Here is a 24,419-nt window from a genome sequence, read left to right as displayed (position 1 = left end):
CATGACCTCTGCACACCACAACCGCAGGCAGCTCAGACTGCCAGCAGCACAACCCCGTGAAAAAATGTCAACTTGACCAGCGAAAACCCAGAAAGTTCTACAAAAACAACAGCCAGCCAAATCAGGGCTCTGCTTTGACATGCCTTTTTAAGAAGTGCTTTTGTAAGCCGGCCTTGTAATTGTGGATTATACGAGTGACTCATGCAGACTTGGCAGGTGCAAAACACACCATTAAAACCTAAATATTGGTTGTTGATGTTACTTGGAATATGTTTGGAATAATAAACGGCTCACTGCACTCTCAAAATAGCCAGAATAGGGATAAGGAGAACTAGGTCGTCTTGGCGCCCGGTAAACACAGCATTTTCTGTTCTCTCTCTCAGGAACGTTGTGTCTGCCTCGCTCTCTGGATAACCACTCGGGTCATAACAATTGTTTTAACTGTTATACTGAGTTATGGCATGACCTACCCTGTCTTTTTTTTTTTTTTTTTTTTTGCTTTTGTGACCCCGTGCCACACTAAGCAAGTCCCCGAGCCAGCTCCCGTGTCCATTTGACAAGCTTCATTTCATTCTGAGCCCATATTTTTCTTCCAGGGCCTCCGGGGCCGTGATTCAAGGCTGAGGTTGTGCTGCTGCAGCGCTGAGGCTTGGTACTGGAGCGTTTAATGTCGTCCAAAGCTAACAAAGGGCCTGTGTTGTAGCCTGGCGCCCCGGTTCTGGGAGACTGGAAGAGGGCAATGCACAACACTCTGTCTTTCCTCTGTATAGTGTTTCGCCTCGTCTACTGTAAGAGGAAACAGGAAACATCTCCATTCAGCTGAGTGTTTGCCCTCCGTTAAATATGTTATCAAGACAGAACTAAAGAGGTGTTACTGACTGCTATTGAAATACCTTAAACACACCAATCCTTCAATAGAAACTGTAGTTTATTTATCTCCTAACTAGCATGGTCGCAACTGTTAATGCTGACTTTGAGAACAAAGATATCATCAGAAGCTTTAAAGCGGCAGTAGGCAGAATATTTTTGGCATCGTCGGGAAAAAATTCCATAATAACTGTGGTGGCAGTTTCTGTTAAAACAAGACACAAACCAACGTAACAACTTGTCTTTCAGTGAATTTAATAAAAAGGCATACATCAATAACTAAAACATCTGCAGATGGACTGCAGATGGACTCACGAGCACAGCCACCTGTTGTGGACTGTGGCAAGTGAGCCCCGAATACAAAGAGTAGTCAGTATTTATACATTTAAAGCATGACATGAAGATAAGTGCAAAGAAGAAAAGAAGAGACGGATAGAAAGTGTATCAATGCGTCAGCACACAGCAGACAACAGAGCATCACAAGACATAACAAGTATTTCAGCAATCTGTTGTTTGCGGTTACAGAGATCTAAAATGTCAGGTCACTGTCCTATGGTGACGAAGTTGAACATGTGAGGCCCTGAGATTATCTAAAGGTACAGTGTTAAACTGCAGATATGAAAATTGCCATTACAATAACCTTTCAGCATATTGTAATTCAAGTGTTCTGAGAGAAAATTAGACTTCTGCACCTCCTCATGACTCTGTTTTCAGGCTTTAGAAAATCTAGCCAGTGATGGGAGATTCTGCACAATCACGGGTCATTTCAGAGAGAGAGCGTTCCTATTGGCTGTTCATTCAACAGAGGCAGCTGTAAATCACTCACCAACTCAGGTCAAACTAGGCAGCGCTGATCAAATATGAATCAATATTTTGTTACTGTAATGACTATTTCTTGCGTAAAATGTTTTCAGAAACATCTTGTGGTGTACCATTTAGCTGTAAAATGACAAGGTTTGCCCCGGCTGGCGGGCGGTGTCTGGTATTTTTCAACATGGCAGCCGGGTCACAAACTTTCACATTTTACAGCTTAATAGTACACAAAAATATGTTTCTGAAAACATTTTATGAGAGAAATAGGCATTACAGTTACAGAATATTAAATCATATTTGATCAGCGCTGCCTAGTTTGACCGTTTGATCGGAGTTTGCGAGTGATTGACAGCTGCTCAGAGACAGCAAGGCTCCAGCTCGGCTATGATTGGTTGTTTTCCTCCGGTCTGTGAAATCTTGCAGATGCCATTAAGAGCACTGGAGGACACAGAGGCACATGATTTTTTTCAGAGTACCTGTCTCATGCACTACTGTCATAATATAGTGACCATTTTTATAAAAATAACTTTTCTTTTAATCATATTTGCTCCAACATTCCTACTCCAGCTTTAAGCAACTGACTTATTAATGTTATATATCACCATTATGTATTTACCTCGCAGTGTAGTTGCTGTAGAATTTGACTTATGTGCCTATATCTCTCCATACAATTATTATTTTTAACCAGACACGACTGTCTGCATCTTTATTTTATATGGCTGCCGTGTGAATACAGTAAATAGCTGAGAGACTCAGACAGACAAACAGTGCGGAGGAGAACAGTAACACAGTGGCAGCGGAGGAGAAATTGGGAGGTCTTGGAAAGAAGAGGACGTCCTCAAAACACTTGTGAAGAACTAACGCGGATGCCAAGGACAGCCATCTGTGTTTACAAAATGATTTGCTTTCTCTTTTTGTCTCTGTCGCTCTTGCACTCGCTCTGATTCACTGTTCATTCTTTACATATGCTCCCTTTGTGCCGCGTAAAACACAAGCATGGCAGTTAAGGACACTCGGGCCCTTCGGGTGGAACATATGTTCGGCTCTTGCAGCGTTTTCCAAGTGTGCAGAAGATGAGGATCTAAAGCAAAGGGAAATCTTGGCTTCGAACGAAACCCCTATATGGGCTGATATTAACAGGCTGGGGAGGATATTCGTTGTTAATGGTATCTTCCAAGCGCACAGATTTCTCGCTACGGTATTTTGCACAATACCAGGTTTTGTGTGGATTTACTGCTTTTCGGTCGGAGTGTTTAAACAATTCCCGTCTGGCCAGTGAACATGTGTAAAAATGTTTGGTGTGTTTTGATTTAGGTGGCGCTTGCCAGAATCTACATATCCGTCTAAAGCAGAGAGGAAAATACCTTGCAGTGTTTAGTCTACAAGTCTCCACTATCACTTCATAGTGAGATGCCTTTCTCCCTCATGTGACCAGCAGGTTTCCACTGCTCACTGTCACTCACATCAGCCAAACCAGTAACAACTGTTAAATGTTCCTGTTGTTGACAGATCATCTGTTTACTCCCAGTATGGGCTGATATTGTCTTTAATATTAAATTTGTGAAATAAGGATATTGCTTTTAGAATAGAACCACATTGTATTCACGAGATATGTTTTTATACATTCAAAGATATTGCAGAACAAAATGTGATTTTTGAGCGGCGGCAGCGTGTGTGCAGGAGCCTTTGTGCTCTAATGCTGCATAGCCACCTTACTGACTTCCTCCGTCTTTGACAGCATTTCTTTTGAGGGTTTTCAGGTGGCACAACAGTGCCACCTAATGTTGCCTCGACAGGAAAGAACCAGACAGGGACCATCAGGTACAGAGGGAGCTCCTCTCGTTGGCAGATTGGACTATTTTTGATTGACTGTATGATGCTGTGTGTGTGTGTGTGTGTGTGGCAGCTGGATTTTTTTCCTCGAGGCACTAGTGGCCACGTTTGTGGCTGAATAAGCCTTTTACCGGCCAGACCAAATGTGTGTCAGTGCTTGCATTAGTTTTGATGAATAATAATCATACGAGTCAGGTTTGGACAAATCCACTAACGGTCTGCCTCCTTGTTTTCCCAGGTGTCTGATGTAGGATCAGAGAAGCTCTTTTCCCCCACCACACCCAAAGGTAAGAGCCCGCTCTCTTTTCTCCATTCTCCCTCTTCACTCTTTCCTCCTCTGCCTCATTCATACTCATAACAACAATTGGGTTTTTTTGTTTTTTTTCTGCGAATGAGTCCAAATCTCCTCCGCTCTAATCCTGCAGCTCCCATTCAGATTTAAATGTCAGCAGACACAAACAAGGTCTGCTGACTACATATGCATACATTTTTGCCTGAGCGCAGAGTGGCGTTTGTTGGACGACCCCGCCAAAGGCTTAGCCCTCCTACATATTGGTTCATTAGAGGGGATTTAGAGCCTCCCTGCCACATGCTCCCACAAATGGGAACTTCCCTCAGGCAATACAAGCTCTCTGACAGCAGGCCTGGGCCATAATGGATGCCAAAGGAACGAGAGAGAGAAAGAGCTTTGTCAGCCCCCCAGACAACACAAACTCTGTGTGCTAGCGTTAACATATGCACATATGTGGATTATAAGGCTTTGTATGTTCATGCAAGATCTCACGTGATTTTCGTGTGTCTATGTGTTTGCGTATACCATGTGGGCATAGAATGTCTGCACCTGTATATTCACTAAATGATGCCTGCCAGGTCAGAGCAGGGAGAAAGGTGTCAAGCTGTGGATGCAGGGAGGCGGAGGAAGGGAGGAGAGGCACGATCAGCCTCCTAGTGACAGATAGCAGCATGCAGACCACGTCCCCCCAGGGCAGGAACCAGGAAGCAGGGCCATTAACACAAGCAGAGGGTGAAGTGCAGAACAGTGTAAACTATGGCCATATGAGGAGAGTTGGGTAGGGGGAGGGTGGTGTCTGCAGGACAGACTGGACAAATAGATCAGCTTGGACTGTTAAAAAGCTAGTGTAAACTGGGATGTCACATAGACATATTTTTCTCAAACTTACCTTTTTATTTGCCCAATATTTGTTGAAAATGTTGAATATTTTCGGAGGTAAAGTCTTGAAAAATATAGCACTCATGGTCAAGCTAACTATGCATAGATTATATATTATTATGGCAGGGATAAACATCATTATCTTGTTAACCAGTGTTGTTTTGTTTCTCGTCTTGGTTTTAATTTTGGACCATGCTTTTACCTGCAAAGGAAGAGCAAAAAATAGTAGCATTAGTATAAATTAGGGCTGTCAAAGCAAATTTGTTTTAACACCACTAATTTCTTTAACGCATGAATGCAACTTGCTATTTTTAGGTTGTAGGTTTAGGTTGTTGAAAATGGGTTCTATGGGTACCCACGAGTCTCCCCTTTACAGACATGCCCACTTTATGATAATCACATGCAGTTTGGGGCAAGTCATAGTCAAGTCAGCACACTGACACACTGACAGCTGTTGTTGCCTGTTGGGCTGCAGTTTGCCATGTTATGATTTGAGCATATTTTTAATGCTAAATGCAGTACCTGTGAGGGTTTCTGGATGGATCTCAATGTTTTGTGTTGTTAATTGATTTCCAATTATAAATATATACATACATTTGCATAATGCAAGCATATTTGCCCACTCCCATGTTGATAAGAGTCTTAAATACTTGACAAATCTCCCTTCAAGGTATATTTTACACCGATAAGAAATTAATTAATTTTTTAATTTTTGTCATTAATCACGATTAAGTATTTTAATCAATTGACAGTCCTAGTATAAATCTACCTCTTGCCTTTTGGTAATCACAAATTAGAGGTCTTTGTTTACCTCCATTGTATTCACCTCCACATCAGAACATTCGCTGTGAAAGCTGTAGTCCCTCTCAACAACATATGAAGGTGTTGCTTGGTTCAGCACAGTAGCTTTGACTGTCTAAGTGGAAAAGCATGGCTGACGAGGAGGAGGGAAACCAGGCCTGTCGGCTGTGTGATGTAGATGACCTGTGACCGGCGTCGGCCTCGCGAAACCGGCGTTCACAATGACAATGACTTCCAGACTTGCATGGTTTAGAAAACAACTAGACCGCGTCCGACTCCATCTATTCTCCACCTTGCTGCTGGACTACTGCTGTCGTCAGCTGTCAGGGTGCTGACTTATTTTCCCTGCATGCCCATACAGAACATGGCTGCATTTAAACATACTGCAGCATAGAACAGCTAGTACAGGCACATACACACACATCCACACACCCCAGCTGGCAAACGGAGGGCTCTGTGGATCTTGCTAATGTGCACACGGGGCTGAGGATTAGGACCCTGGAATTACATCCAGACAATCCAATCAAAGTCTCTCCTGATTGTCACACAGATCAACCAGATCCCGTTTGGGTAATGTGGGAGAAGGGCGCCAGATTAGAATCAAGGGTGAGGCAGCAAAGAAATCAGCAGTTTGATGAAGTGATTTGGTGACGACGCCATCGCGCTACAATTGCAGAGCTGCCACCAGCCGCCTCTCTTCTCCCATTCCAATGTTGTTGTTTTGCTGTAATGGATTCTAGGACAGTGTTTGTTTTTGGCCTAGACTGTTTTTTCTCTGTTTGTGTGTGTGTATGTGTGTATAATGTGTGTGTGTGTGTGTGTGTAATACAAAGCAGCCCACAGGCTGTTTTCCTCTGGTTTAGAATGCGGCGTATGTGTCCCATTACCGGTCTCGCTCACGGTCCTGTGGGACCAATGAAAAGCCTGCTTTCCTCTGATCACCAGGCCTGTCGAGCTGTTGGCTGGGAGACACTCCGACAGATGCACACACACACAAACGTTATGGCACACATAAATATATAATGCTGTGATGATGTTTGGCTTGTACATTTCTCTAGGTAATGAGTGTTGTTCCTTTTAACTCTTCCTTGCCTTTCAACGCCGTGCTCCCTTTCTGAACTTTATTTTGGTGAGCAGTTACGGGTACAAACAGTTGAGGTTAAGTCCAAATTGCACACAGGCCCACAGTCTGTCATGTTAATGAAACGGTTCAGGGTTAATAGAGGAGAGGAAAGACCAACATAGTAATCAGCGAAGGCAGAGCGCTGTAATTACGCACACAGAACATGGTTTTGGGCAAAACCCAGACACCATTGCCTTCTTTCTCTCATATTTACTTTTCGTCATCTCTGCGTCGCAAGCTAACCGTGCAGATAATAGAAGCTGATAGTATCTGTAATAACACAGCGCTCACTGTGCAGTTGTCTTTGGATGTGGAGCTAGCACAAGTTGTGCTGAATGTCTGTCTGTGTTGGTGGTGTAGAGGTAGGAAGGTACAGCAAAGGGCAGGCATTATCTAACACTTATTGGTTTTTGTTTATTTCCTGTCTTAAACCTCCCGCAAATTATTGATTTCCTGGAGGATGGCATGTTTAAGTAAAAACCGCTATGAAGACTTGTGCTCCACTCAGGGCCTCTCTTATTGAATTGCGGGTCAGAGTTTACTGTTGTCACTTTGCTTGAAGGCGAATGAGGAGCTAAATGTAGCTGGTGAGCATGCACGGGGCACCTCCACAGAGCACAGATAAACACTTCAGTGGTAGGCCTTCTTATAACATTCCACAATGCTGCGCTTATGGAAGTGGTGGGGAGTTATCACCGAGCTGTCAGCGGCTAGAAATATCTGGGAAGAACACTTCGGAATCTGCAGTGACTATGTTGAATGTTGTATGTTTTAGAACAGTATAGTCTAGGCCAGTGATTCTCAAAGTGGGGTCTGGGACCCACATGGGGTCCGTGGCCCTCTGTCAGGGGGTCCAAGAAATAATTTACTATAAATTATAAAATTGTGCTGTATCATTTACAGCTACATATCTACAGATGGGGACCATTTGCGCCAATAAAACAAGCATGTTGTGTCCATTACTCCCACCCACGTTAGTTTGGGCCAATAGAAACTGAATCAGTCACTTCACTCAGGGTGCAACGAAACGTTCTGCTGCTGCTTAGCTTGGCTTATTAGCCAGCTAGCTAGCATGGAGAAATATTTGAGTCAGTCCACATTGTCAAGTAACGCTAAGCACTAAACTAGCTAAATTGGGAAAATATGACAACTGTTATATTGATTTTGGTTTCATTGGGAACAGCGGCAGGAGACCAAAAGGCGTCCTGTATCTTTTGGTGCTACCGAACCCAACCAAGCTAAAGCGACATCTGATTACAAAGCACCCAGCAACAAAGTAGTATTAACATGGTTCTAATTGAAATATGTTTCTGTTTATCACTATGAAACAGGTTTGAAGTATTTAGGTTGAAATCTTTTAAACTACAAATAGTTCCATGGAGTACAATTTTTGCAAGCATTATGCTTAATTGGTGTTGTGAATAAGAGGGGGTCCTTGGAAAATGTCCCCCCCATGTAAGGGGTCCCTGGTCCCAAAAAGTTTGAGAACCTTTGGTCGAGGCAACGTCTTTAGTACTCTCTGAGGTCCTGTTGTCTTAGCTAGGTGCTGCCTGCCGTGTGTGAGGGTAAACCGGTGTGGTGCGCGGTCCACCAGACAAACCCGGGGCATCTTGGGATAGCGGGAGAAAGATTGGTAGAAAACCCATTTCTGAAGTGGATTTGTGCCCTTGTAATCCTGATTAATTTTGACCCGTTGTGCTCATTTTAAACAGAGCATTACAGTAAGCGTGAACACAGCAAGCTCCGGGGCGAAACCAGGAGCTTAGCGGCTTTGGGAGGCTTAGCTGCAGATGGCATTTTAAGCCGGACTTAATAAATTGTTTCCATTAAACTTACCGGCCCACACATACTGGATTAGACCAGAGGAACAAAGGAAGGAGAGAGCGTGCAGACGAAGAGGGAAAAAAAACAGCGCGCACACACCACTGCCATCATGCACATCTGACTCTGTTAACATCTCTCTGAGGCCACATGAAAGGTGAATGCGAGGTTGCTGTGGTGTTCAGGGAGATGGAAGCTTTTGGACACAAATGCAAAATCCGCTCACTTTGGATCTCTTGCTCGTCAGGGATGTTGGACCAATTTGCTTAATTGACACAGAAGTAAACAAACAAAAAAGATGCATAAACCATTTAGCTTGGCAGTGGATTTAGGGCTTATCCTTTAACTGTTTATGTATAAACACATTACCAGTGCTGTAGCTTAAGGATTTAGGCTCTGCCCATACCCTTGTTTTTTTCTTCTTTGGAGCCCTTTTACTCATATATCAATCTTCTATTGTAGGAAATCAATTCCTTATGGTAGAACCCCGCCTCTCCCCCTCTCCTACCCTCAGCCCGCCTCTGCCGTGCCTCCTTCCCCCATCGGCTCATGGCTTGCTCCCTAAGCTCTCATTATGTGCTACACAGTCCAGGGTCCCCGTGTCGAATCGCTAATCAACCACCCTGTCTGCAGGCCTGCTCTCTCAATAGGTGCTGAGTGGCCTTTGTTCCGCCACTGCTGTTTGCTGCATGTCAATAAAAGAGCTACGGCCTCCTCCTCCTCCTCCTCCTCCTCCTCCTTCTCCTCCTCCTCCTCTTCCGTTACCTGGGCCAGCCACAGCTACAGGCCTGCCCCTGCAGTGCAAGCTTACAGGAAAATGAAACCCAGTCCCACCTGCTGGATTCTGAATGCCAGAGAAGGAAGGAAGGATGGTGATTGGAGAGGGAGCGGCAAGGTCAGGGGCAGGGGGGATTGAGGGCATCTCAGCCATAGCGAAGTAGATGAGAGAGCATGTTTGTATTCGGCCGGGCAGCTCTCCTCTGGCCAGGTCAGTGTAATGTATCACTAACCTCGGCAGCCGGCCTGACTGTTTGCAGCCTCTCACCCATTAAATAATGAATGGAGGTTGACCCCCTGACCAACTAATCAGCTTTTCGCCGCCGCTGAATCAGGATTGAGTGGAGGTAGATGGAGAGTGTGGCTGGCTGGCTGGCTGGCTGGCTGGCTGGCTGGCTGGCTGGCTGGCTGGCTGGCTAGCAGGCAGGCTAGATGACTGGAGGGCAGACATGTTGTTGGAAAAACACAAGGGCTGCAGAGGCTTCCCACAGCCAGATTAGCAAACGCTGGAATTGAAAGCAGCCATCACCGCTGTGGAATCTACGCCTGGTGAAACTCACCTCCAGCGCCTACTGTGAAAAAGTCCAGGCAGCTTGCAGGACATGCTTTCTTTATCAAGAGGACCAATGTTCCTGTATTGACATAGCACTTATGGTCAAGCTGTGGTGTTTTGGGGTTTGGGCGCTTGTATGTGACAGTCACACTATGTGCAAAAGAGAGCTGGAGGCTGGTAGTTTTGGATGCATAAAATAAACCATCCGTCTTGCCTCTGACACCACCTCACTTGTTACTGAGCTTGAACAGCAGCTCATGTGTTCCCCTGATTTAATTTAAATATTAAAAAGGTACAAACCGCTAGCAGAATACAGAAGGCAGGTGGGTTACCTAACACTCTCAGTTCAGGGAGAGAAAGTGCTGGAGAAAACCAAAAAATATGGCTTGTTTCTTTATTAATCTCTGGGTTATTACTGTTCACAGACATCGGACAGTTTATGAGCTGGGTGATTTGTTTTTGGAGAAAGGGGCTGATATTAATGCTCCCCTTATTGATAGTGCTAATGCTGTTTGTGCAGCCATCCCTGTCGGAGAGATGAAAATAAATAGGGGGAGCTCGGCGGAGATAAGACACGTGTTTAATTATTAATTGAGCCATTACTGACAGAGATTGCCTTTTTTGATTTAAAGCAGGAAGGTCTGCTTCAGGGACAGAAAAAGCAATTACAGAATTCCCAGCTTGCACCGCCGCTGCCCATCCTTTCAGCGAACACCGCGAGAGAGGGAGTGAGAGGAGACAAAACACTCCCACACACACGTACACTCAACACACACATCCATTTACACCGCGGCGTTCCATAAATTATTTTAATTCTTCTTCAATATTTATAGCGTTTTAAATTACGATTACGTCGTCATGTACTATTTATGTGAGTGGCAGGCAGTCAAAGGGACCGAGCCGCATTACCCACAATCCCTCTATGGCCTGGCACCTTAAAAAGCTCACTGAAGGGAATTGTTTTGATTCAGGAAGTGATGTCAAAATGCACCGGCTCTTACAAGCCGCCTGTTTTCAAAGACACTCCTGATTTTCTATGCACGGCAATTAGCAGGCTTGTAAAGTCATTGCTGATATGTCATGCTATCCCTGTGTGCACTCTGTGGCCCCTGTAGAGCACTCTTACGTCCATTAGAAAAGTGACTGCTCTGTGTGCATGAAATATTAACTTAGCCCCTATTTAGAGTATTGGCTCGCTGCTGGTTGAGCTTCAATTGTGAAACAGAAACTCCGCTAGCTAGTCGATGTATTTCTCCCCCCCCTGTCTCTGTTAGCCATTACATGTCAGGATGCCTGACACCTGTCAGTCAGTCCTATCAGTGCCTGTCATCTGTGTCAGCGAGCCCGTGGGTGGTGATCAGCTATTGTGACAGAAAATAGGAGTCACATTGAAGGCTGTGTGATTAGGCTCCATTGTGCGGCCCTGTGTTCATTGACTGAATATGGATTCAGCTTTAGCTGTGGAGAGGGAGCAATTACAGGATCACTAAAGGCCATCAGGGAGTTTTAGGATAAGTTGTCAGGGGCATGACCTGCATTTCGGCTGCTGCACTTTCACTATACATCTTCAGTGTATAATACCAGGGGTGTGTCAGCTCTGAGCTGTGCTTCCCGTCTCAGTGTTAAGAGCAGGTTGGCGTATACAGAGGGCTTCACAGTGTATACGATCAAGTCAAAGGGAAGATATTGAATCACTTCAATACGGAGCAGTACTGTGCAGCCTCAAAGCCATCTCCTATACACAACAGAGGCCAGCACTCCCCTGAGGCTTTTCAGTGCTGTCTCTTCAGTTCAGGTTAAATGATAAAATGCCAGCTTACTGCCACCCTGGCCTTCCCGTGCACATGATTCCCCCTCACCTACCGCACCATCAGCAGCGTTGCACGCCATGCTAGAATAAAAGCACATGTGAATTTATACTGTGGCTTTGACCCAGAGGTGACACTTCCACCTCAGCTGACATTTCTATTTGTGCAGCCATCAATTGCGAGCACACAGCAGGGAGAAGGCTTTCGCACTGTTGAAATCAGGTTAGGGGATCACTGTCGTCGAGACAAGAGGTTAAAATATGATGGGTTTTTTGGCTGAGCTCAGTGGGCAAAGCATTGCAGAGAAAAGATAATTCAATAAACGACTATTATAAGCAATAAAAATCCCAGCAAAGCTGCGTGCTGAACCCAACCCCTCTTAGCAGCTACTGTGGTCTAGTTCACTAACTGCTTCACTATAAACCAAGGTCTTAGCTGTGTGCAGGGAGCTGATGCTTCGCCAGTGAGTGAGGAAATCAGAGGCTCCCTGACTAGGGAAAAGCTTTTTGGCAGATAAGCTGCAGCCCCTGCAGTTAGCTGACCAACTTGTAAAACACAGGTTGACTCCCATCTCAGCAGGGAAGCGCCATTGGCTGGATGCTTGTTTTTTAGAGAGGATAAAGGGAAGAATTTTTAGAAAGGATAACTCTAGAGAGCAGTAGCTCTCATCACATCTTCTGTCTAATCTTAATCCTCCTCCTCCTCCTCCTCCTCCTCCTCCAATGGAGACGCAGCCAGCTGCAGTGTGGAAGGCATTTTCATTGTTTACTTGGGAGAATACATGACCAGCGTCTTATCACTGCTGTCAGGCCTGAAATGTAAAGCGTGTCGCCTGTGATCACTTGCAGGTTTTCTTGTTTTTAATCCTTTATTCCAAGCTCCAGTCTCTCTGCCAGCGAGAGTGGGTTTTTTTTCCCCACCCTGCATTTGTTTGAAGATCCCAGTTCCCCGCTATGTACGTTTTAAGCTCATCTGTGTTGAGCGGTTCAGAGCCAATGTTGTTTGCAGATGAGGCTGTAACGCTCATTGACAAAGCCAGATGGTAGGCGATTGTGGCCAAACACGACGCTTGGATAATGTACAATCGCTGGCAAGGGGACAGTCGTCAGCCTAGATGGATATTACAAACATGCTTGTAATGGATTGGACATTTTGGGAAGCGGTTCACACAGGCTTGTAAAGATGGGGAAACCATCGCCAGGAACAGAGCGGATGTAAAATGCTTCAGATTCCATGACGGACAAAGACATCCATGCATTAGAAGAACGTGCCAGAGAGGATTCTGGGGAGAAGGGAGATGAACACAGGAAACAAGATCCCAAATCAAACCGAAATGTCAGCCTGCCATATAAAGTATTTTCCAAGTATTTCCACATGGGTGGTCCTTGTACTGTTTGTTCAGTATTTCGGACCTCCATACCTTTCCAGTGGCAGCATATTAGCTTCCATGTTTCTGTCAGTGGCTTATCATGGCCACTCTGTCTAGAAGTAGTACTGCAGGCTTGGACTAGTACAGTATGTTTAACAGAGGGCCAGGTATGGAGAGGTTTGTGATAGAGCGTAGCTATTAGCCTTGAACTCAACACATGGTGAAAGCAGTAACCCTGAGAAAGAGCTTGTGTTTGGTTCTGTATTTCACCGGGCACAAGTGCCATTAATCGTCCCGGTGTTTGTTAACACACAGGCGGTAATTCGCGGAGACACGGGGGCCTGCATTTTGGCCATTTCAGGGGAGGTTAAAAAAAAAAAAAAAGAACATGCACAGTGTGGTCTCCTCCAATATTCAAGCGGTCATCTGTTTGGCTGTTGTTTTTGGCTACCGGTGAATTCCCTGCGCTGGGCCCCGGTGGCGGGGCCCCTAATGGCCTCTGACTGGCTGTAATACCCCATTCAGCAGAGCATGGGCTCCAGCCTCCCTGGCTGTTGGGTTAGTGCTGCTGTGTTGAGGGGTGAGCAGCAGGACGGGGATTTCACTGCTGTTTGCTTTGGGAAGGAGCGAGAGGAATTGCTCCAATGCCACATAGGCACGGAGAAGTGTGTACAGAGCACTATCAGCAGTATTGACCAGGGTCAGGCTGATATATGGTCTTGCTGATATTTGCGTTTTGTTAAGAGGAGTGTTTACCACAAAAAAATACAGTTTGATTGATTACATATATATTGTAGCACTGATCAGTACTGTACTCTTTGTTTGTGTGTATCAATGCACTTTACCATTAAAGGTGCTATTGATAACATTCAGCCGCTGGATGTCGCATTCTCCCTCCCCTGTTCCATTGCATTTACTTCACAACAAGTGGTTGCCAGGTACTTACCGTCAATCTCAGTCATTTATCTGTTTTTTCCTAACTGACGACCCAGAGATACCACGTGATACCAACGTCGTTTTACTATCGGCTCACAAGCCTTGGTAAAAGCGGGAACCAAACGTCAATTATCTTCCACAGGGATAAACAAAACATTAATTTTGGACCCGCCAACATTTTTAAATGATTAATTCACAATCATAATATTTTTTTTCAAAAGCCATACTTTTATTCAACACGTTTCTAAAGGCTCTGTGGATGTATTAGTCTACATAAAAAAAATTATCAATAAGACCATTAAAGTTAATTAATTCATCATTATTGCTACTAGGAATGGGGTCAGTTTTAGTGTTCCAAAATATGTTTTGTTTGTGAAATATTTAATTGGACTTTATTGGCACAAAGATTTAATATTCAAACATATTAGGTAAGGCTGTGTATTGGCAAGAATCTGGCGATACGATACGTATCATGATACAGAGGTTACGATTCAATATATTGCGATACTAGGCAATATAAAGCGAATTTATTTAATTCTAATTTTAGGACAGTTGTCATAGTATTTAGAACACACTATAACACACCATATGCATAAAATCTGAGTAAAAAAAAAATTCTACTTTTTTTATGCAATAAGAACAGTGTGATCTGCATTTGTATTTATCACAGTTTGAGAGGGCACATATCTGCAAATGAAAGTATTGACTGAGTTAATCTTCGCATGTAAACTTTTAAATAAAAATCGATACATTGTTTTTGAGAATCAATACAGTATCACAAAACATAATACTTTCTTAGACCCCTAATATTGGGTAGCATAACCAAAACCATCTTCAGGCTCAGTCCAAAACTGTCAGCACTGATATCTTCAACAGACCACATCTGTGAAGCCTAACACTGACAAATTACATCAACACCATGGTGGCCTGTGTTTATGGAAAAGATCTATATAAGGCTATCGCTAATGATACAGGTATTGACTCATCAACTGTTAAGTGCGGGGCAAGTGCTGAAGTGCCCCGGGCTCCTTATCAGCAGCAGCACACTGTATTAGCGTGCTGGGTTGGCGTCGCACTGACCTAATCCGGGTAGCAGGTGCCACAGGAGCCGAGGTAGAGTGGACATGTATTTCAGGGAGGATGAGCCATCTGGGTCTTGATACTTTATGGCGCTTGAAACACACTCTCAAGTGTGACACTCCCAGCACTTACCTTTTAGCTGCACACAATAATCTAAGCGCTGGCTGCTAAAGGGAGAGACGAGGCTTTCAGGAGAATTTACAGGGTTTGATGTGGTGTGGAGCCTCCGCTTCGACACGGATTCATGAAACAGTCAGACACACTTGGCGGTTTGATTTTGATTCCTCCAACTCTTTCAGTGTTGTTTTGTCATCTGCAGTCTGAAATATGTCGAGCAGAAAGAAAAGTGTGTTTGTTTTGTTTTGTTTCTGTTTTTTTTTTGCTTTTGTGCCAGCCTGCCTCGCTCGACACTTTTCCGGGGCCTTGTGTTGTCTTGTTTTGTGTCGGGTTTTTTTCCTGGTGTAGTCTGTTTCATCTCGCAAGCGATTTGGCTCGTTTCTGAGTCCAATTTCGCTCCTGTTTCACCGTGCACCCCTCCCTTCCCTCTCCTCACAGACATACTCACATTCACACATTTCCCCAAACTGACACGCCGCCTTCACACTCCAAACAAATCAATTCTTCACTCGCCGCACTTGGAACGCCACAGCGAGATGCAGGCAGCTCATAGCAGCCCTGAAAACGTGCAGGCTGTTGTTAATGTTCCTTGTCCACTACCAGACCCAGATTCTCCTACCTCTATCTGTGTGTGTTGCTGCCTTCCTGAGCTTAGAGACAGTGGTGGGATTAGGTTAGCAGCAGCCCCACAGGTCACGATCCAGGCCTTGTCTCCATTAGTTTACCTGACACAACTCGCTGCCCTCTGCTCCCTCTCTCCTCTCCTCTGCCTTATTAACTAACCTCTCTCCCTCTTTCTCCCCCAGTCTGGGTCTCTGTATCCCTCCTTCTCTGTCAGGCTCTCTCTCTCTAATCAAGAATGATGAATGGGGTGCAAGGAAGGACAGCAAATGTTTGCGAACCTGACGCACCCTCCAATTGTCACTCTCTTCCTGCGATGGTGGGGAACGTAGTGGTTGGTAGAGGGAGGGGAGAGATTTTGAGAACGCTTTTCTGTGTGTTTGTCTAACTAAGCTCTGTATGAGAGCTATTTCAAACATCTCCACCTCGGTCCTCTAAGTGTGTCATCATCTTTGACATGTTAAAAAAAAAAGGTCTACTTTCAGATAGCGCAAGCTGCGACTGTTGCAGAAAAAAAAGGCTTGTAGCTCGTAAGAAATGCAGCTCGTTTTTGGCGTGTAGCCATTAGCAGGGGAAAATGGCAGCTCTAGTCTAGTCTTCAACAGCTGCTGGGTCTCCATCTGTAAGCCTAATTACCCAGCAGCACCCCAGGAGCAGCTCAGCAGCAGGATCCTCCTATAGAGGAGGCATTGATTACATCAGTGTGTCTATACCGGACAGTGTGTTTCCCTGAGGGCCCGTAGATATGTGAAACTTAAGCCCAAGCACTTTAATGCACACTGGGGTGCTATCTTTGGACAAATAGTCCACTAAGATCATTCACCCTCCCTGTGGGGGAAATTTCACACACGCTCGAGATCATTTAGAGATACTAGTCTACAACTGGCTACAGTCTATAAAATAGTAAATTCAATAGTCAAACAATGTTTTTGACAAGCGTGCATTTACAGTGAATATAATTAACATTGTCGAAAAATCTATTGATTTAATTGATAAATATTGTTATTGTTAATTAATTAACCATTTAAGTCATTTATCAGGCAAAACTACTTCAAGCATTCACTGGTTCGAGCTTCTCAAATGTGAGGATTTGCTGGTTTATATAGTCGTAAATTGACTATCTTAAGGTTTTGGACTAAAAGATGCCGTCTTCTGTGAAATTATGATGGGCACGTTTAATGAAAAAAATTAAAAGATTATTGTCAAAATAATAATAATTGTAACTTAAAGTCATTGTTTTCAACAGTTCTGTATTGACTGAATAATCTACATGAAACATAATAGGATATATATATATATATATTAGGGCCGTCCAAGTTTACGCGATAATAATGCGTTAACGCCACTCATTTCTTTAACTTGCAATTTTTTAGGGTTGTAGCGTGCTCAGTTTCAAAGCTAGAGCAAAGATACTAGCATCATATGAAACTAGAAAACCTAAGGAACCAACCATGTTATACTAGCTTGTCGCGAAGGAGGCTAAATAATGCTCATAACTGACATGGCCATTTTCAAAAGGGTCCCTTGACCTCTGACCTCAAGATATGTGAATGAAAATGGGTTCTCCCCTTTACAGACATGTCAACTTTATGATAATCACATGCAGTTTTGGGGCAAGTCATAGTGAAGTCAGCACACTGACACACTGACAGCTGTTGTTGCCTGTTGGGCTGCAGTTTGCCATGTTATGATTTGAACATATTTCTAATGCTAAATGCAGTACATTGCAGTCAGTACAGTCTACACGGCGTACAAATGACGCGCATTATCATGTCATTCATACACCTTTTCGGGCAACCGTGCTGTATGCATATGTGGTGTGGCTGTGGTTGCAAATAGGTTGGCAACATAGATTGTTTTTACTTTATTATTTGTTCGTCCCGACGCAGTGGAATTCCTGTGACATGCTGTGATGTACAGTGTAATCTTTTGACTGACTGAGAAGCCTGAGCCTTGATGAGCAGCCCTGGCCTGTAATAACAGGATGCTTCAACATGTAAACACGACAAGAAGAAGAAGTGTGCTGGTTGATTGACGATCTAGTTCTCTGGCAGTTGTTGATAAAGAGATATTTGTTTTTAGTCGTTGCCACCTATAGAATACCGCCACTAGCTGCCTCAGCATTCCTGGCTGTCAGAGGGTATTATTTGACATTATGAAAATGGCTGCTGTATTTGCATGAAGCAGGTGAGCAGCTCAGGCAACGTCTTAGTCTAAACCGCAGCTTGTAACACCCATACCGACAAACCCCATGTATGTGCAAAACACTTGAGGAAATACGATACGCCAGCAAAGGTGTTTGTTCTACCCCTTTCATGGCACTGAATGGCAACGGCTGCGTATGTCAAAACAGAGAATGAGGTATGGCGAACGGTTAGGAGCTGTCAACCTCCAATTGTTGCTTTGCTTTCTGAGTGGGGAGTGAAAATGGAGATGGAGGAGGAGGAAAAGAAAACATGCAGGCTCTTTCAGCCCACTGTCATGCCACTTAGGATTTGTTGAAGGATTTTCACCCAGCCATTTCCCTTCCATTGAGAAGTAATCAGTACGGCACTGAAAGATAATATTATACCCACTTAGAGGCATGTGGGCTTCATGCATGTTCATACATGAAATGAGGCTGGAAAGCTTTGCCTCTGTTTACATTGCTGAGCACACTCCCTCCATTTCTGCTCGGACTTGAAGCTTCCTGGCTTCCCTGTCTTTGTGTCTCTTACATCTCATTCTGTCTCTCTCTCTTACCTCCTTTCCTTCCACTCTCCGTGGATTGTGAGCCAGTTGGTGGGCTAATAGGGGATGCTCTCCTGTGGGGCACCAAAGTGATACTGTTCAGGCGTTATGCGAGCTTAAGTAAAGCTGACACGCTGCTCCAGAACTACGGCCCACACTGAGCTCCACGGCAGCCCATGGAGAGACTCTGAAAAGGTCTTAAAGGTATGGGAGACACAGGGAGGCTGCCACTGCTCTCCCACCGCTGTGCTGTGATGTGGGAAGCAGGAGTTAAGTCCTTTATTAGAAGTGGCAGGCGTTGTCTCCAGTCACCTCGATAATTGCAGCACCGCGTCCACTGCCGTAATCAATTGAGACAGCTGCCGCTGTGGCGTTCAAGTCCATCAGGCAGGCGTGTCATGCTAATTAATGAAATGATAAGGCTAGCGCTTGCGGCATTGCACAGATAACTCCTGAAGGCTCCCCCCTTTCTTTTCAACACAAAATCCGTCCTTAAAGTTCAGATCGCCCCCTCCCTTTCTCTCCCTTCCTGTTGGCTGTCTGTCCGCAGCGGCCTCGGGGTAAGAACGGTCACCAGGGTCGGTGAAGGGTCAGTGACAGTGAAAGGGGTCAAATTCCTGGCTGACAGGGTGGGCCGTGTCAGAGGAGCCATTAGACTTGAGCTTTTCTGTTGAAAGTTCCAAGACGTCCACCCTTTTATTTAGGAGGGCCCAGTGGCACTGACCTTAGATGACCCGGCTGTGTTCGCGAGAAGCCGAGACTGATGGCAGTCGCAGAGCACATGAGCTCTGCTAGAAGCAGCTCTGCAGGGGGACGGGCCCTGATGGAGATTCAGAGGGAAGAACAAGGAAGTATGAGTTTGGATGCATCTTGCTTCTCTGCAGCACACTGGACATCAGACCGGCACATACGGGTAATTCGCAAAAAGTCAAGGCCGCGCCCCCTTTTGGGACATCTAACACAGTGGCCGGATATTGCTTATCCAAACATCTATACATATTTGATTGAATCACGTTAGGCTAAGTGTTGTCTGTAAACAACCAACCTGTTAATAGCCAACTGTTCTATAGATCTACAGGCTGAGATTTAGTCGGAGGCGACAATCTGACACTGCTATAACGTTAATGTGACTGTATTACTGCAGCAGCCTCCCACTCAAGCTATTGTTAGCTAGCCATGCTAGTCACTGTCACCAGCATTTTTTAGTGATTTACCACACTGACAGTGAATATTAACGTATCATATCTCAGTGTGAACGCCTTGGTTAACCCGCTACACAACAGCTTTTTGTCATTTCTCTCCTGTGACGGCGAGTTTCTTTCCCCCAAATGGGAGCGCAACCTCGGTGATGACTTGATACTTGATAAAGTCCCTCTATTAGATCTTTTTCAGGACATGGCAGGGCAACAAATTGGAGATCAGCGTTTCTGGGTTCATTGTTGGTGCGACAAACTACACAGCAACTCTTCAGCATAGCCTTATTACTATTACCGGTTTGTTTAAAGTACAAGTTTGGAGACATGCTTCAACTTCTTCTCTTTTCGCCGTCTATGAGTTTTCGCCTAAAAGGGGGCGTGGTCATGCGAGCCTACTCTGGATGACGTATTGCTGGTTTGATGTATAGTCGGGTTTATGAGGGTTTAACAATGGAGCACCACTGGACCATATATGACACAAAAGGATTTGGACAGTCAACATTTAGAGCTCTGTCGTTCTCTCTCTCTCTCTCTCTCTCCTCTCCTATTTGAGGATGTGCTCCACGTTATTCGCCTCCCTTCCACAACACTGGCATATGTGCCACGAGAGGTGAATGGCATATGTGTCCTGCACCATATGGCTGGTTGTTTGAATTGGGATCCGATATGCGCAGGAAAAACTGATTCATCCCGCAGCCTGAGCTGCCAGCTCTCTGAAATGAACATTAGGTTCTCAATTTATGCCTGGGCTTTGACTGTAAACGTGTTACAGCTTAACACCCGTCCCCGTTCTGCCGCCATCCACTCCTTTTGTCAGCTGCAGCGAAGAGACAGAGAGAAATAATTGAAACGTGCCAGCTGTCCCCACTCTTTAGCTATCTTGGCCAGCTTTTTTCCTCGTCCACTCCCCCATTAACATCTCTGAGTGATTTGCAAAAACGTCGCTTTGGCTCCCCTCGTTACCAGCTTGGAGATGCTCGAGGCAGATTAAATAGTGTGAGCGAAAGCAAGCCATCGCAAATTTCTCCTATGATTTTATTATTAGCACAATGATTCAACGTTGCTCAGCCCTTCTGTTCCTCTCGTACAAAATCGTTTTGTTGAAATCACCCCACCTTTTTTTTTATGACAGAATACCTCACAGCAATGAAGTGTTGATTGGCAAGACTGCGGTTTCCTGCCTTCTGCCAGTATCTGTTATAGCCATCTTCCACAGTCACTCACTCGTGAGCTAAGCCTTGGCTCTGTGCAGATTGCTTGTCTGGAGAGGTACAAAAACCAAATCATTGTGAGCTCAACCGTCAAGAGCAGCAGAATATTCTGTCAACCAGAGCCAGCGGGAGACGGATCAAGTCGGCGTGCATTCTCACATACCTTCCGCATCCTCCAACGTCTCTCAGCAGATATGCCGCTTTATTTAAATATCTGTCTGTTCATGTCCTTATTTTATCAGTGCCTCGACTGTTTATGCTTTGGCAAAGCCATGAAGGGAGTGAACCGCAGTGTTTGCCTAGTAAATGAGAACACCCAGTGGCCTTAAGCTTTTCATAGCCCCCGACCCCCCTTGTCACAGGGAGAATTTGCATACCCTCGTATCTAATCTGAAAAAGCTTTTTGCATACAGGTTCTATTTCCATGGCTGTTGTATATACTGGCATCGTGGCCGCAGTGAGCAGGTAATTTATGTAACACACTTATTTGCATTCACAGCATTAGTTTGCACGGGGTTTTAGTTGGAGGGCGAATGACAATATTCTCTAGGGCCCTCGTCTCATTCATGAGGTCGCGGGGTCCACCTGCAGGTGGCCAGGTGTCTGTTTGAAATGAAAGTGGTATAAAAAAGCTTCAAAGTGAACGCTTTTTAGAGGCTACAGTTTTGCAACTCAAAGCATTTGAGAGCCAACGTGTGTAGCGCTGTCCTCCAGGGCTTCGGCATTGTGTTTTTGACACGGCGTGTGTCAACAGACCATGACTCAGAGGGATATCCTGGTCACGGCGAGGGGCCACGTTCTCCTCCATTGAAGTCTCTTGGATGATGACACCCAGCCCATCCTAGTCCAGCTCGAGGGCCAAGCCATTCCAGGCTGGTCCAAGCCATTCAAAGCTGGGCCATCTGGCTGCGTAAAGGCCACATGGGACCAGATCGGTGCCAGCTCTACAGATGTTCCACAGGGACAAACGGGGTCACAAAGTGAAGGATATTGGAGGCAGGAACAGCTGTGTGGCGACACTGTGTTCACCCCAGATTCCCCGCTGGACACATCAGTCATGACCAGCAATTCCCAGTGGCCCGTTGTCCGTCTGCTACCTTAGTCCCTGCTCTCTCCATCCCCCTCCAACTCCCGCACCCCATATCACTGCAAACCCAGGCACGTGTGCACAGGGCAAGGCCCAATTCCCCTGAGTGAGCAGGGCCACGGGAACAACTATAAAAAGATCAATACTGGGATGAGATGTCATCTGGTGAGCAGACCTGCCAACACCCCCGAGGGAACGTCCCCGTCCCCTCCGGTGCACTAACTCAGCTAACGGGAGAGGTGTGGGGGCCACCCCCCACCACTGGGCTGCCCTCCAACCTGCCTGACTCACTCACACCATCTGCTCAGGTTTGCGGGGCAGCGCTTCAGGACAGCACATTTCTTTGTACAGACACTCGTATGGCATTTGTTTCACATGACTGCCTGTGGCTTGCCTACTGTTTTCCTCAGTGTGTGCTTGCAGAGAAAGGGAAGTGTGTTCCACGTCCCGAGGAAAAGAACAAAACAAATGCCAAATTTGGCAGTTTGTTGAAATGCTCGAGACTCCAGTTGACAGTTGTGCGGTTTTGCGGCGAGGGGACAGTGTTTGTTGCAAAACAGTGATTTTTCTACATGAAGCCCTTAGGTGACATGTGTCAGAGAGGCATTCCTGTCATCCTGTTATCACTACCTATTAGTTTACACTCAAAATGGCTGCTGCTGAAACAAAGAAGAGTGTTTGCAGTTATAGTGTTTTCTGCCATCAGTTGTTCTCTACTCTTATTACACGGCTTTGTTGAATACTCGATTCTAATTGGTCAATTACAATGTTCTACGGTCTATTATTTCTTTATAGCAGACCATTGCTATATATAATAGGCCATTGCTATGTATAATAGACCGTTGCTATGTATAATATACCGTTGCTATGCATAGCAGATTGTTGCTATTTATAATAGACCGTTGCTATGCATAGCAGATTGTTGCTATGTATAATATACCGTTGCTATGCATAGCAGATTGTTGCTATGTATAATAGACCGTTGCTATGCATAGCAGATTGTTGCTATGTATAATAGACCGTTGCTATGTATAGCAGATTGTTGCTATGTATAATAGACCGTTGCTATGTATAGCAGATTGTTGCTATTTATAATATACCGTTGCTATGTATAGCAGATTGTTGCTATGTATAAAAGACCGTTGCTATGTATAGCAGACCGGATATTGGAGATAAATCTTGGGTATGGCTGCCCTTTTTGCCGAAGGCAAGGTGGCTCTGCAGGTGTGCTTGAACTGCCACCATGAACATCTACGTCCTCACATAGCCTACACAAGATAACTATTGACCAAGTCATAACACATGAATAAAGTATGACTGTCAAAGTTAACACGATTAAAACGCAAATTTGTTTTAACGCCACTAATTTCTTTAAAGCATTAACGCAACTTGCAATTTTTGGGTTGTAGCGGGCTCAATTTTAAAGCTAGAGTGAAGATACTGGTATAATATGAAATGGTGGTGGTAACCATGTCATACTAGCTTGTCGCGAAGGAGGCTAAATAACGCCCCAAAGTTATGCTAAATTTGGGCGAAGAAAAACTGGCATGGCCATTTTCAAAGGGGTCCTTTGACCTTTGACCTCTAACCTTGAGCTAGGTGTATGAAAATGGGTTCTATGGGTACCCACGAGTCTCCCCTTTACAGACATGCCCACTTTATGATAATGACATGCAGTTTTGTCAAGTCATAGTCAAATCAGCACACTGACACACTGACAGCTGTTGTTGCCTGTTGGGCTGCAGTTTGCCATGTTATGATTTGAGCAGATTTGTTATGCTAAATGCAGTACCTGTGAGGGTTTCTGGACAATATTTATCATTGTTTTGTGTTGTTAATTGATTTCCAATAATATATATACATATACATACATCTGCATAAAGCAGCATATTTGCCCACTCCCATGTTGATAAAAGTATTAAATGCTTGACAAATCTCCCTTTAAGATACATTTTGAACAGATAAAAAATGTGTGATTAATTTGCGATTAATCATGATTAAGTATTTTAATTGATTGACAGCCCTAGAATAAAGCTCGTCTTGGCTTACTGTTATCTGCTGCCATTTTTTGTGTCTTCACGGAGAAGTACGTACGGTAGGCTAACGGCTAATAACAGCCAGAACCAGCTGTGCATTGAGAAAGTAGAGAAGAAGAAAAAGTGGGCGTTGCTGTAACATACAAACCAATCAAAGTAATGATTGGTTCACACTGCAATCAGACCCATCTCGTTTAAAGGACTATCACACAATAAACTTATATAACAGGAATGCATCCTGGAGTGTTGCCATCGGTTCTGAAGCAAAGAAGCAATTAAAATGATATCTCCGATGAATATGGTCTGATTTTCTGGCTTTGTGCTGCTCTTCACTGAATAGAAGACGTTGGGGCTCTAGTGTTTGTGTGTGTGTAGTATGCACACACTGAAAACTTTATTTTGTGTCTTCAGTTGTGCATTTGTGCGTGTGTGTGTGTGTGTCTTAGCTCGCAGAGGGATTTTAATGAGG

At 44.7% G+C, this 24,419-nt stretch overlaps 1 protein-coding gene across 16 annotated transcripts in view; it reads left to right on the top strand.

Moving 5' to 3' along the window:
• The window catches only part of fbrsl1 (fibrosin-like 1), a 340,229-nt gene that overhangs the window by 294,057 nt on the left and 21,753 nt on the right, over positions 1-24,419 (top strand). For all 16 annotated transcript variants that reach the window (XM_074637316.1, XM_074637329.1, XM_074637324.1 and 13 more), the window contains one exon: positions 3,752-3,800. In XM_074637316.1, the coding sequence (XP_074493417.1) occupies positions 3,752-3,800 (49 nt within the window). The remainder of the gene's footprint in view (positions 1-3,751; positions 3,801-24,419) is intronic.

This window comes from Sebastes fasciatus, chromosome 6, assembly GCF_043250625.1.
Source record: "Sebastes fasciatus isolate fSebFas1 chromosome 6, fSebFas1.pri, whole genome shotgun sequence".
NCBI lineage: Eukaryota > Metazoa > Chordata > Actinopteri > Perciformes > Sebastidae > Sebastes > Sebastes fasciatus.
This window is presented reverse-complemented; position numbering and strand designations above follow the sequence as displayed.